At 36.8% G+C, this 16,270-nt stretch overlaps 1 protein-coding gene across 1 annotated transcript; it reads right to left on the reverse strand.

The window, feature by feature from the left end:
• Positions 1–12,991: 12,991 nt before the first annotated feature.
• On the reverse strand, positions 12,992–14,001 carry LRWD1_3 (Leucine-rich repeats and WD repeat domain-containing protein 1; the record flags this gene model as incomplete). The annotated part of the gene is made up of 2 exons (XM_012943129.3): positions 12,992–13,083; positions 13,647–14,001. The coding sequence occupies 2 exons, from the start codon at positions 13,999–14,001 to the stop codon at positions 12,992–12,994; spliced, it is 447 nt and encodes a 148-aa protein (XP_012798583.3).
• Between the last annotated feature and the right edge of the window lie 2,269 nt (positions 14,002–16,270).

A 16,270-nucleotide genomic window follows, 5' to 3' on the forward strand; every position in this document is an offset into this window, starting at 1 on the left:
TTGGATGGAATATCTTCGGCTCCTTCTGAGCCTCTTACAGCTTCCTCGAGTTCACCCGTGGTCCGTCGTCGCACCTCCCTTTTTAAAGTCTGCTGTGTAACACTTTTTTCTCGGATCCACCTGAAACTTGGTTGTCGCATTCCTCTTGCGGTCCATCACTCTCGAGGGTTGTACTGCTTTGCCCTTGCGTCGTTTATCTCTTCTATGTTTGTGCTCCTGAAGGCTCTTCTGAGATGAATCCACGAGCGATTGAAATGGGAGTCGGCTTTCTGGGACCACTGTACTGCCGTCTCTTTGCATTTGATTTATGTGTCTTATACATTTTCCCACACCTTTTTGGACTAGGTACAGTACATTTCCTATTCGACATTCTATGACACCTGGTTCCCACTTCCTATTACCTTGATACAAATTGACAAGTACCTTTTCACCCACCTGGAAGCTACGAGTGACCGTACGATACTCATTCGTGCGTTTACTTCTCTTTCTGGGTGGCAACATACTGTTAAAGACTGTCCGGAATTCCCTTCCGAACATAAACTCAGCTGGTGACTTTCCTTCTGGTACTGCCGGATTAGGGGTAACTCTGTGAGACATTAGGTACTTGCTGATCACCTGTTCTGGGATACCCTCACCTCCCCCTCTGACCACAGCTCTTTTTATCGTATCCACGAATCTTTCTGCTTGTTTATTTGACTGAGGATGGTACAGAGAAGATTGTAGATGCAATATGCCATTTTCGCCACAGAAGCGTTTGAGAGCGAATGACATAAACTGAGTGCCGTCGTCGGTCACTAAGATCTTTGGAACCCCCAAACAAGCAAACAGTCCTGACAATCTTATTATTGTACTCTCTGATTTCGTTTTCGGCATGTCATATACTTCTGGCCATTTAGTGAAAGCATCGACAACAACGAAGTAATTTCTGCCTTGCATTGGTCCGGCGAAATCAGCGTGTATTCTTTGCCAAGGCCCGTCCGGTTTTATCTATGGTTGTGGTTCAGCTTTCGTTGGATTCTTCGCAGCCTCTAGACAGGACCAACAACTGAGACATTTTTGTTCTATACCATGGTCCATTGACGGCCAGCATGCATAGCTACGAGCTAGTAATTTCATTTTACTTATCCCCGGGTGCCCGCTGTGGAACTGCCTAATGACTTGGTGTCGAAAATTTCTAAGGATAACGATACGATGGCCAAACATGATACATGAATCGACAACTGTTAATGACTCTCGTCGACGAAAATATTGTAAGAGTTCTCCGTGTAGTCTAGATGAAGGTGACTTATTGAGTATGCAATGGCGAACAATCTTTAATGCACTATCGTTCTTGCTAGCCTCCTTAATGGCTTAGAATGTGACCGGGAGTCCGGAAACTGCGTCTGCCAATACTTTGTGAACCTCAGCCTCAACATCTATGGCAGCTACAAGCACCTCCTCTTCTTGTTTTGCATGCGAACCAATTCACCTTGAGAGGGCATCTGCCTGTCCAAATTCGTTGTCGGTTGATACTTTATCTTGAAATCATAGCCCAACAGTGTAGATGTCCATCTCTGTAGATGGTTATATACAGGATATATACAGGGATACCTTTTTGGATCCAAAAACTGTCAGTAGAGGTTTATGATCTGTTAGTAAGGTGAAATGTCTGCCAAACAGCATCTTGTGGAACTTTTTTACAGTGAATGTAATGGAGAGGGCTTCTTTCACTATCTGACTGTAGTTCTTTTCAGTCATAGTCCGCGATCTTGTAGCGTGAGCGATTTCCTTTTCAGACCCGTCAGGGTAGGTATGTAAAATTACTGCTCCGATTCCGTAGTTTGACACATCTGCTGCGACTATAATTGGAAGATCTGGACCATAGTGTATAAGTAGAAGGTTTGATGGTAGGAGCTGCTTTAATTTTAGGAATGCTTCCTGGCATTCGGTTGACCAGAACCATTTAGTATCCTTTTTCAATAAGCAATTAAGAGGAGCACGATGGCGATGCAGATCTGGAAGAAAAATTCCATAATGACTAACCATTTCCAAGAAAGAACGTAAAGTTGATACATCCGTCGGTGGAGACATGGACTTGATAGCTTCGACTTTTCAGGATCAGGTTTTCTTCCGTTTTTATCGATTATGAGTCCCCAATAGCGGACTTGCTCCATGTAAAAATCACATTTCTCAGCACGCAATCTGAACCTATAATCTGCTATGCGTCTGAGAACCGTGTCCACCTTATTTTCCAAGTCAGCATAGTCAGTACCCATGATCAGTATGTCATTGAAAAAAGCCACGGTACCAGGAATACCTGGTAACATAGTATCCATAACTTGTTGAAAGATTGAAGGGGCGGTCTTTGCTCCAAAAGGAAGTCTGTCATATCGAAACAACCCTTTATGAGTGTTTATTGTCAAGTAATGCTTACATTCTTCTGCTACTGGAATCTGTAGATAAGCTTCTGACAGGTCTAATTTTGCAAAATACTTACCCTCATTCAGTTTCGCAAATAAATCTTCTGGTATCGGGAAAGGGTATTGATAGGCTTCAGGTGCTTCGTTTAATCCAGTCGAATAATCTGGATTTTCGACAATCACTGTTGGTGCTGCCCAATCAGAAAAGTTTACTGGCTCTATTATTCCGCTTCTTTCCAGACACTCTAATTCTTGTTCAGCAATAAGCAGTGCTGCATAGAGTGCCGGACGTTTTGGTCTGAAGACGGAGGTGACTCCCGGTTTAAGAATAGGTAGTGCTTTGACCTTTTTGTACTACCCTAATTCTTCCGTAAACACTCGACAATGTCTTTCCAACACAACATCCTTCAGATCCTTTTCCACTGGTTTATTGGTTCTCACGGCACTGCATATGTGGTTAATGGAGTGATTTGCTAATTGTAGTGTTCCTATTAGGTCTAGACCCAGCAAATCTAGTTCTGGGTTCTCTGTGAGATATAACGTTGCATTCGTCTTCACGTTTCCCTTTGAAAATGTACAACAGAATTTACATTTTCATACTCTTGAACAAGCTTCTTAACGTGGCTAAACAAAGGTTTGATGAAGAAAGTGAACAACTTGATATTGGCTCATTTAGTATAAACTGGTCATAGTGCCAGTATAAACTAATCTTTTTTAATTATTTATAGAGTTAGTAATTTTCTTTGCCAAAACTTGTCAGAACAAAAGACCTTCAAACAGCTGAAGTAGGTAACAGCCATTCGGATATGAAGAAACAGAAGCTATGCATACAGAATAAATATCTTCAACCAATTCTCCTCCTCCCCTGGCCAACCTCAAGGCCAATGAATCAATAGTAATCTTAGTTATTGAATGACCTAATTTGACTGTTGTACTTACGACCTCTCAACGAATAAGTTTAAGGTAAATCCAACGTTTTGTTTGACAATCTTACAATTCGTATTGCTTTAAACAATATATACTTTACCACAATTGATTGATCACTGGGTGGTGATCAATGTCATATGTGTCAGGTCTTTCTTAGTGTACATCGAATGCTATCGATCAAGTTGCAATGTGGCCACTAGTCTAGGTGACTCGATACTGCGTACACTATGTTGAGATTAGATGGTGGTTGGGGGTAGTCAACAGGAAACCTTGGACTCGAATTTCGTGCTATTTGGCACTTGTCAGCAAGGTCTACCTGTAATATCGAGTCGCTTAGACTGGTGGCCACACTGCAACTTGGTCGATAGCATTCGATCTGCACTAAGAAGGAATTGACACACATGGCATTGATCACCACCCAGTGATCAATCAATTGTGATTACATATCAGTCCTAAAGGAGATCGGTCGAGGCCCGGATAGCCCAGTAGTAACGTCTATGACTGTGAAGCTGGGTGATACGAGATCGAATCCGCCAGGGAGCACCAGTTCCCTCAAGATTACAGGTACACCTTGCTGACGACTGCCAAGTAGTACGAAACCCAGATCCAGGGTTTCCTGTTAACTACCTTCAACCACGATCTACTATACTTTATCCTTAACCTGATCATTTTTGGGGGATTATTCATTTGGATATATGATTTGTGGAACCTGAAGAGAATTGATCGAAAAGAATATTCATCATCCATAGATCACTCTTTTAATATGACGAAGATTTTCGAACGAAAAAATAAAAATAAAAACATCGTTACATTTCTATCTTATTGCCTTTGATCCTAAGTGACTATCGATTGATAGAGTGAGAGAGAGAGGGGAAATATAAATTTTATTATGATCTAATTGATATCTTTGATGAAATTTATTGAAATCAAACTAAGGGTTTTTTGTGAATATGATAGTAATTTAATGATTCAATTAATGAATCAATTAAATCTAGACCAACGTGGAAAACCTGGAAGTATTGAACATCTGTTTCGTCCTAGTATAGGACTCCTCCTAGGCAATACACATCCACGATCCTACCTCGTAAGATTCGAACCAAGGACCTTTGGTCTTTCGGACGAACACTTCATCTTTTGACCACTTAGTTGGCCGGTATCAAATAATGTTAATGTCAACTCATCCATGAAATTGTGCCACAATCTTCCATCATTATTCTTAATATTCATGTTACTTGGTTTATTTTTTTTCTATTTCAATTATTAAGAAGAAGAAGAAGAAGATAATTGTTTCATTTATTCAAGATTATTAGTCTATTTGTTACGAGGTAAAGTAAATTATAACAGATGAAGTTAATCAATTGAACTTTATATAGAAAGTAGAATAATTATGATCATTATTCAAATTGAATTGAATTCATTGAACCCGTTCATTGTGAACAACTCTATCATCAAATAATTCAATATAAATTCAACAAGGTCATATAATCATTGATTTGTCTTAGCAACTAAGATATAGAATAGTTTAATAATACCCCCCCCCACACACGCACACACACTTAGAAAAGAAGAATATTTGAATGAACAATGATTTGGTCATCAGACTCTACAGCTTAAAGTCTATATATTTATATATTGGGATAGTTTATAAAGGCCAAAATAAGGCGTGTATTTGACAAGATATTATATCAACAAAAAAGATAATGAACATTTACAACTGTTACTATATAGATAGTTCAAAATTATAATCAAAACAAGCCATAAGATTGATCTTAACTTAGATTTTGTGGTGGTGTACAACAACTAAGATATTAAGATTTATTGTAGCCTTAATCATACGGAAATTCCAATCCCCTCCCCCCTTTATCTATTCAAAAATAGTTTGTTCTCGCCTTAAATCTACCCTGGTAATATTAGCTTATTATCTGTGGTGTGATTAGCTTTCAAATTGTGCTCCCTGGCGGATTCGATCTCGTATCACCCAGCTTCACAGTCATAGACGTTACTACTGGGCTATCCGGGCCTCAACCGATCTCCTTTAGGACTGATATGTAATCACAATTGATTGATCACTGGGTCAGGAAACACTAGGAAGCGTTTCATCCAATCAGCGTTCACTTGAAGTTTTAGCGAGAAACATCAAGGAATGGAAACCTCACATGTGGAGGTTCTGATTGGCTGATTGTTATACTGCTATGTTTAGTAGCATTCCAGAATCTTCAAGCAACCCAAGGACACTTAAAGTATTATAAAAACCCAATATTTTCTGTGTTAAAATGAACCTTGGTGTAAAGTACTTCTCGCATACTTTGCATCTTCTCTCTCGTGTTCAGGTCGCTGTATAGTTCTAGCTTGGGGGTTACAGAATAGCTTAGGAAACGAATATAGCGTTCAATCCGGTAAGACTTGTTAATTCATATTATTATTATTATTACTCTTATTATTATTATTATCCTTGTGACCACTTAACCCCATTTCTAGTTTTGTTAACCTTTTATTTTTTCATACATAAATGTTCTTAACAAGTATATAATGTGTGATCAGATTGTTCGGAATGTATTGCACTAATATATCATCACATAGTTCTGATAATCTTCGTCTTTTTATTACATGATCGAAATTTATCAAAGGGACTAATTACATGGATTTACATTATAAATAATAATATCTTTAATAAGTAAGGATGGATAGTAGATAACAGTAGAATCTAGGATGAGCTACACTTCGTCCTATTTGTGACTCGTCAATTGGATGTACTTGCATCTCACAGTTAATGTTTAGTCTGGAATTCGAACTCAGTACCATTCACTTCAAACGTCATCATGTTATCTACTTAGCTATTGAGTCCTGATAGCCACTTGCTTGTGCAATGGGGTGAAGTTTAAATTCACTTCATGATCAACTCCAATGGGAAGATTCAAGTAAATAACACCAAGTGAATATGTTTAATAGTTAAATTCATGAGTCAATTGAAGCTAGACGAACATGCGAAGCACTGGACAGCCGTTTCGTCTTATTGTGGGACTCCTTAACAGTGGACATCCACAGTCGCACCTCGCGAGGTTACAACACAGGACCTATCAGTCGTGCGTGCGAGTGCTTAACCTCAAGATCACTGGGTTGGCCGACATCCAACAATGTTAATGTCTAACTTCAAATAATCCACGAAATTCAGTGACACATTCACGATTGTATTCAGTGAGTTACTATCTCACAACAGACTTTGTTAAACTCCACTGGTCACTTCTTGTCATTACAACTCCAGGAAATACATCTTGAAGTCAGTCGCACTTGGTATTGTTCATTTGGGTCTTCTTATTGATGTCTAGAACTGTAATTGACCAGTCTCTTATTGGCATTTATGCATAATGTACGAATTACCTCGATATAGCCTTAATTCACAAGCATTCTAAGCAATGATGGATAGTGGCTAGCAGTGAACATCAACTCTATGATCCAGGTACATCAAGCTGGCGAGTCGCAAATAAGACGAAGTGTCGTGAATCCTAGATCCCACTGCTAGCCATTTTAATAAGGTTAGGAATCTAGTTCAACAATAAAAATTGAATAGTTAAAATCATGAAGCTAGACCAACATGAAACAACTGAAAGCACTGGACGGCCGTTTCGTCCTAGTATGGAACTTCAGCAATGCGCACCCACTATCCCGTTCCCCGCGAGAATCAAACTCAGGACCTATCAGTCTCGCGTGTGAGTGCTTAACCTTTAAACTACTGAGTTCACCGGCATCCAATAATGTTAATGTTTAACTTTAACCAATCCACGAAATTGCGCCACCGTCCACCATTGTCTTCAGTGAGTTACTGTGTCACAACAGACCTGGTTGAATTCCACTGGTCACGGCTTCTCAGTGGAACTCTAGGAAATGCCTCTCAATGTCAGTCACTGGTGAGCAGATAATTATTATCAAAAGGGGTTTTGTGAAGTATAAAGTAATTTCAATAGTTGTAATCATGAGTCAATTGAAGATAGACCACCATGGAATACCTGGAAGCACCAGACGGTCGTTTGAATATTAGTTATAAGAAAACAACAAACTGAAATTTTAAATAAGAGGAATGTATTTGTAAAATCTCAGCGAATGAATTTCGTAGTAAATCCAACGTTTCACCTGGCAATCTGGTCCAAGTTTTTTCAAGGATTTACTTCAAAATTAATTCACTGAGATTTTACAAATACATATTCCAACAGTTGAGATCATGAGTCAATTGAAGCTAGATCATCATGAGAAACCTGGAAGTACTGGATGGCCATTTTATCCGATTGTGGAACTCCTCAATAGTGCGTATCCACGACACCGCCCACAGCAACATTCGAAGCTAGGACCTATCAGTCTCATGCCAAGCTCCTAACTAACTAGACCATTGAGCCAGCATCCAATAAAACATATTCTTCGTCTTTAATGTTTCACATTAACTCGGCGCCCAAATACTATGAAACTATTCAATCAAATTTAGACGCAAGTTCTTATTGATTAAACTGAAATTTTATTTCATTCATATGATTACATAACCAAATTCATTTCTGTAACTGACGTTTTCTTATAATAAAGAAAACCTTGACGAAAGATACAAAAACAAAAACAAAGTGTGAAGATAAAGTTGTTTAGTGTGTAAATTTTTTTAAAAAAAAGTGTTTCTTTGAAAGTGTCATTTAAATTTACCAGTGAATTACTTTTTACACAAACATTAAATCAATAACGGCAGTTGGGTAAGGATGAGTGACAGTACATGGTTTATTGATTTTTAGTTGTTGTTGTTGTTGTGGCTGTTGTTATTGTCACTATGTCGTTTTGAAATTGTATTTACCTGTAATAAAAAAGTTTACTAACACTAAAGTATATTTAGAAACAACGATACATAGGTGACAATAATAAAGAAAAAAATATTATGGCTTGACCTACGATTGAAATTATTACCTCATTGATATGGAAAGAAATTTATGTTATGGATGATAAATTCGGTAGGAAATTGTTAAGTAAGAGAAAAATATATGTATATATACAGTACAAATGAATGGGATATCAAGCATGTCTGTTGAATGCCACCAAATGCTCTGGTACGGCTGAGAGTGAGCAGAGTCAACTCTCTCTTTTTGAAATGATGTTACATAGCCGCGTGTATATAACCTCTATCAGGGAAGTCTCGCAGCGGGGGTGTTGTTTACGAAATTGAGACGACGAAAAACAAATGTATGGCGATTTAACCAGGTTGGTGGATATGAAAGATCCATCTAAAGGAGTTGGAAAATCATGATTCCACACCGATGGTGCACATGGGCTTAAGGATTCCGTGACGAAACAAATGGCGTATGAACCAATCGTTGGTGACCGGCTACCATGGGACTGTATCTCCTCACGTTGCTCCATTGCCTTATGGATTAGAACATTAAGTCAAAGACTCTGTATGTGGCCCCCTAAAGAAATCACCTGTTTCGGTCTGAGCAGCCGGGCAGTATCCTAGCTCTCACACAAATTGAATGATTTATGTGGCACATATCTATTTGGTGCCTCCTTGTATACTATATTTATATGTTTAAATAAATAAATAATTGAATGATATTGAAAATGATTGAAAAGCCTTAACTACTATTCGAATATTTTACATGTCGAATCTGGATGATTCGAATAATGAATGATGATATCATTGGAACAGGGTTGAAACAGATGTACAGTTGAAGATTATCAATTTCATTCAACTAATATAAAAGTACTGGAATCGTTGAAAATGAATGGATGTACTCAGAACTGCTTGCTTGAATTGATATTTCTCATAACTCAGTAGTTTTATCATTGTTGAAATTACAGGTTTGATCAGTCTATATAACGGTCGTATAATACGTGCTGATTGGATTCGTGTGTCAAACTAGATGGTATCCAATACTAGTCTATACGTACCTACTAGCACATCATGAGTCAGTAAGGCTTAGTTTTTTCTGTGCCCGTTAAATATCCTCGTACGACCGAAGGGGTGAGAGTCAGCTGTTCCTCTCTCCAAATGCTCCCAAATGGATACGTGTATATAGCCACTGTCAAAGAAGTACTACTCCCTGCCTTCTCTCAGCAAGGGTGTTTTTTACGAAATTGAGTGAACGAAAAGCAAATGTCTGGAGCTTAAAGTGGGTTGGTGGATATGGAGGATTCACTCTGATTCCAAATCAATAGTGCATAAGCACTCTAGGATCACTTTTCATAATAATCCAGCTATTAATAAAAGTGTAAACGAACAAATTATTTCGAGAAAAAACAAAGAAACCAAACATATTTACCGTTCTTCATGCTACAGCATAGTGAAGGACCTCTAACTCTTTAAAGAAAATTTTGATGACGATGTTATCTGCTACAATTTCTTAGGAAAATAATTGACACATAAGGGATTATTAGAAGGGGTTTTGTGGAGATTGTAGTGATTTCAACAGTTGAGATCGTGAGTCCATTGAAGCTAGACCACCAGGGAAAACCTGAAATCACTGGACAGCCGTTTCGTCCTATTGTGGGAATCTTGAACAGTGCCCATCCATGACCCCGCCTCGCGGGTTTTGAACCCAGGATCTATCAGTCTCTCGCCACCAACTAGACCACTGACTTGGCCGGCATCCAATGGTGTTAATAATAATACGAATTTAAAAACGTATCACAATAATCTGAATGAAAACATTGCCGCGTATTATAATATGAAGGCAAATGATTCCAAATAGCGATAATGCAATGAGAAGATGAAGTTTAAAACAATTAGTCCCTTTGATAAATTTCGATAATGCTATTAGAAGACGAAGATTATCAGAACTATGTGATATATTAGCGCAATACTTTTCGAACAATGTGATCACACATATACTTGTTAAGATCATTTAAAAGGTCAACTAGACTGGAAATGGGGTAAGAGGAGATAAGGATAATAATAATAATAATAATAATAATAATAATTTGAACACAATTCGAAACCTAATCATTCTGGATAATAAGTCAATATTACCAGGGTAGGTTTAAGGTAAGAACAAACTGTTTTTGAACACATAAAGGGGGTTTGAATTTTCGTATGGCTAAGACTTCAATGAACCTTAGTATACGCCCTTTTACACTTTTATACAGCACTACAAAAGCTGAATTTAGATCAATCTTGTGACCTGTTTCAATTATATCTTTAGCAATAGAGGATGATGGATGTTTATCCTCTGCTCTTATTGGGTCACTTGATTGTATTTGTTTCTGAAGCCATTTGGGTACATGTTCACTTACCCTAATGTTGAGATCACGATTACTCCTCCCTATGTATGTGTGACCACACACACATTTAAATTGGTAAACACAGTAGGATGTGACGCAATCGTTTCCATGTACTTTAGGTTTTGAATGAAGCATGCACCTTGTTCTTTCTTTGATGATGGCCTTTGCTGCGCAATACGTTATATTGATGACTGATTTAAGTCTTTGTTTCAATCAAAGGCTATTTGAATCACCTTTGAACGGTAAGGTGATATAGACAGGCTTTTTCTCTGCCAAAGCTATAGTAGGTCTTATTGTACCATGAACTTTTCATCTATTTATGAATTTCAGAGGATAGGCATTTTCTATTAACGTTTTGTTTAACATTCTGATAATCTTCGTCTTCTAATATCATTATCGAAACAAATGTGATTACCACTCTGGATAATAAATCAGCATTATCAGGGTAGGTTAAGTGTACGGACAAATTGTTTTTTAACACATAACAGGGGTTTCAATTTTCGTATAACCAAGGCTTCAATAAACCTAAGTATACGTCGTCTTTGAAGATTTTTGTACAATACTACAATTGTTGACTTGATATCAACCTTATGATTCGTCTCAATTAAATGTTTCTCAATGAAGGATGATATCTGTCTATTTCATCATCTTATTTGAACATTCTAAATAGGTTTATTACACATTAACTTATATAGACAAGCTGGATAGTTTTATGATTTTTTCATTTATTTCCACAGTAATCTTAGGCCACCTCTAAGTTTGATGAGGAATAGATTACATTTTTCCTACTCCCATCGAATACTATACATCTCATTGTTGTGGAATTCATTTATTCGACAAAACATAAACCAACAATACAATTAAGGCATCTTGATAGTTGACTTTCTTTCTCTCTGTTTAACAGATCGAAGTTTCTAAGTATAAAGGAATTAGTTTTGATAATGTGAATTTCTACTTATAACTATTGATTCATATTTGGTGAAGAAAGTTACAATGATTTATCACAGTTACTACTTTCTTTCTTTTTGTGTGGGGGTGGGGGAGGGTAGTGATATCGTAAATCTTGTTGTGATAAATCAGATTTATTATCTTATTATTTTTCCTTTTTTTGAGGAGGGGGGATTCATGAATGACACAACACTTAACATTGTACATTTTAAATCTATCAATGTATACATGTATGTTAGTGTGTAGTCAGGGTAACAGTATAGATAGATACAGTAACTGGAGAGAATTATTCATATCATGGTATATATGAATAAAATAAATATAATACTATAGTAGAGAACGAGAATATAAATGATGAGAGTCGAATGTATTCTAATGCAAACTTATAGTATATCCTAAGTGAAATCTAAGAACCATACAATCGTCTCAAACTTGAATGTTCCTGTATTTCCATATCAATTGCTTTCTGTCCTCGTTTTTTTTTCTTTTTGATCTTTTCAATCTTTTGCTGCTAGACATTATATATTCCTGATACGCGTTATTGTTATAACTTGCGGCCTGTGTGCCCTGTTCATGTATAACGTAACGATACCGTCAATTAGAGATCAGTGAATTATCGATCGGACCAACGACACGTAAAACCCGTGCGAGCAGTCTATAGTTCTGAGTGGTCGTGCTTCCCGCCTAACCCAGCCAGTTAAGTTCAGAACACTAATCTTAGATTCTGCAATATGAATAATTATATTTCAAATATTCTGGGTTTATATACCAACCAGACAGACCATATCGTACCAATAAAATAGAAAATAACATTTGTACAAGAATTAGCCAAATGTGGCTGTGAATATGGGAGTCAGTGACTTAATAGACAGGGCATAACCCAACAATGATAGATCGTATGATAATAGTTCATAGGTCAAAATAAAGCTTGAATATGAACAGTTTAGTTACATAACAATTATATGATAAAAATATGCTCATAGTATTGGTCTATAAATGGATCCCAAAAATTACCATTCATTATGCTTATCGAGATATAACAGTTATATACTACTTATATCGATATAAGAGGTATACACCACACTATAGTCCCAGATTTATAAGTACTATAATAATTAGAATAAATAAGTAACATGTAAAATTATTATATTTAATTAATTTATTTCTTTTTAAATATTCAATGAATTGATTATCCTAGAATTAATGATAGTATGTATAGTATACTTGTTATATCTTGATGAGAATAATGGATGGTAACTGTTGGGATCTATTACTGAGCCAATAGGATACATATATTCTTATTGTATAATTATTAAGCAGCTAAACTATACACATTCATGTTTCTCTTATCATAAGCTTTATTTTGACATATAGATTAGTGTTATATGATTTATGTTATGCCCAGTCTATTAATTACAGTCTCCCACAATCACAGCCACTTTTGACTAGATCTTGTGCAAATGTTATTTTCTACTTTATGATGATGTGATGTGGTCTGTTTGGCTTGTATATAAGCCTAGTATGTTTGAAATATACGATTCATATCGCAGAGGCTGCGACTTGTGTTCTGAGCTTAACAGGTAAGTAAAAAAGGACCAGTACAAGTCTGTGTGTCATTTGTTGGTCGTATAAGTCCGCGTATCTAAATTTGGCATTCGTATAAAAGTTAAGGACACAACATTGATAGATCTGTCTAGCCTTAGAATCATAAGTACGAGCTCAAACCAATACGGCTTCAATGGTTGATAACAGTAGGTAACTCAAGTAATCAATCGTATGGAAGACAACAACTACGGTCAGGAGAGGAAACAGTTCAACAGAAACCTATTCGTATAATTTCAGATCTCCTTGTTCAGATAAAAATACAACCGACATTTTATTGTTGCACACGTACACATTACGGATGACAGTGGATACTCCTTCCTTATTCGATTTATTTAAACACATTGACATTGGTATAAGGAGGAACTAAATATATTATGTACCATACTTCGTCATTCGACTTGCTTTTCCCCAAACAATCCATTAGTCTCATTGACTTATAACGTTCATACAATTCAAAAGTATAATTAAGTGAGCTTTGTACTGAAGGATGAGATATGACTGACAAAAAGATTTAACAACGCTTACCTCCATCAATTTGTGAATTGGTTTGAAGAGTAGTCAAATTAGTAGAACTAGCGGTTGTCCGTAACCCACCAACAGGTATTAATTCGCCATCAGGTTGTCTAGCAGCAGTTCTCATTACTTCGTGCACAACTGTTTTTCCATGACGTAAAGCCTGACCTACCACATTAATAAGTCGATTAGGAGGTTCATCCGGTAATAAAGTTAAGTTTGCTGCAGCAGCTAAAGCCTCACGCTCAGCAACAGATGCTTGAAAAGCTTCTGTTGAAATTACTTTCTTTGGTTTTTTACGTATCGTACCTGTGGAAACTGAACAGGAGTTCATTTGTAAATGTGACTTTTCTAAAGGTTCATTCATTCGATTTTGAGAATTTTTTTCAATATGATTATTTTCTTTACAGTAAGAATCATCTTCCTCTTCTGTATCTAATTCACTGTCGCTGGCAGACAGGGGTAGGCCGGAAGAATGACCTATAAAGACTCTAAGCTGCTCGTATGGGTTTTATGCGTCATTGGTCATGTCGATAAATCACTGCTCTCTAATTGGTGGTATCATTACATAATATATTAATAGGACACAAAGTCACAAGTTATAACAATACTCATCCAGTGATTAACTTCTTTAAAGATTCATTTATTGTACTCAGACAAATCATGATGAACCCAACGACTCAAAATTCATTACTAGTTAACCATACGGTATTTCAGGTACTAAAAATAGGCTCTTCTAATACTGAAGAGTTAACAAGTAATGCTTTTAGCTTGTATCATATAGTGTTGAACAAATTGTACGGATCAGCTTTCTCCTTTTCCATCACAAATATATTTGATGAGATTATAATTTATGGATGACATTTGAACGACGCTAGGCTGACCTTTAGAGTGTACACCTAATAACTAGGACCAAATGAAGATTATAAACCATTGTAAGGAATTCGACTTATGATTTACAGTTTATGAATAAGGTTAGGAATTAGATTTATAGTTTTCATCACGAACTGACATCATCTAAAATGGCACGACGCTATTTAGCCAAATGGATGTGAGTGAATTTCGCGCCAAAATCCAAGACCTGTTATCTTTAACCTGATTGGTTCGTTCATAAATTATTAGCCTCGCCTTTAGTAAATCGAAATAATAACCATCTGATTATTTAACCTGAAACAATTTACAGCTAAAAATTTTTAAATACTTTAGATTGATAATTAAAAGGAACAAACTTCTTATTTATACTATGGGGTAGATAAACTGAGGTCATGAAAAATAATTTTACATACATTTTTGTCATCAGTTTACGGGTTGTGAAGATTGTTAAGTTCTTGATTGAGATCACGAACCGATTGATGTTAGACCACCATTGAAAACCTGGAAGCACTGGACGACCGTTTTGTCCTATTATGGGACTCCTCAACAGTGCGCATTCATGATCCCGCTCGCGGGATTCAAACCTAGGGCCTTCAGTCTCGCGAGCGAACGATTAACCTACTGGAAGATGGTCGCACAATTTCATGGATTGGTTGAAGTTAGACATTAAAACTGTTGGACGCCGGCCAACTCAGTGGTCTAAATGTGAAGTGTTCGCGCGTGAGACCAAAGGTCATGGGTTCGAATCTTGAGGGACGTGATAGTGGATGAACGCTGCTGAGGAGTCTCACACTAGGAGGAAACAACTATCCAGTGCTTACGGGTTCTCCATGATGGTCTAAGATCAATGGATTCATGATCTCAATCAAAAATTATTAAGTAGCTAGATTATATGTATAGTCCATATTTCCCTTTATCATTAGCTTTCGTTTGACTCATGAACTCTTGTTCTTAATTTATTCCCAATCTATTAGGTACAGTCTCCCCTAATCACAGACAATTTCGGCTTGATGCGGTCTAGTCTGCTTGTATATAAACAACGTATATGTTTAAGATATGCTTTCTATACAGTGCCGGCTGATGAATTTATTTTGGATACGACGAACAGGGTAAAGAGAGAAGCCACTATATTGAGGATCAATAAGGATTTAGAGTTGATTTAAGGCCACTAGTGTTGGTTGACATATTATTGGTTAGTTCAGAGATAAGGTTATACAAATCAGCATTCTAACTGTTGATTTTGTCACCTGATATTTGGCATGGCTATTAGTTATAAAACATTTATTGCCTTTAAAATATTCATCATTTATCCTCTATTCATATTCATTATGTTTAACATCACAAGCATTCAGAAGTGTGGTCAAATAACTGTTTCAACACTGAGGAGTTATAAGTTTTAATGACCTATCCAATAAGAATGCGAACTGATATTCTTGGAACTATGGAGAAAGGATGAAAACCTCAAAAGAAAGTGTTAGGATAGTCGGAAAAATATACCAATAATTATCGTGCTAAGTCTATGGTGTCCTTGGACCTTAAATGTACATTTCCTATTGGTCGATGTTTATTTCACTTGTTAAATATTTTGTAAATGTTGTTTCCTATTTTATGGTACGATGTGGTATGCTTGATTGGTATATAAACAAAGTATGTTTGAAATATAATGATTCATAACTCAGAGGCTGTGACTTGTGTTCTTGACTCAACTGGCTGGGACAGACAGCGAAGCGGGGCCAATCAGGGCACTAGGTCGTCCGTCCGTG

Source organism: Schistosoma haematobium, chromosome 3 (assembly GCF_000699445.3).
Source record: "Schistosoma haematobium chromosome 3, whole genome shotgun sequence".
NCBI classification, from domain to species: Eukaryota; Metazoa; Platyhelminthes; class Trematoda; order Strigeidida; family Schistosomatidae; genus Schistosoma; species Schistosoma haematobium.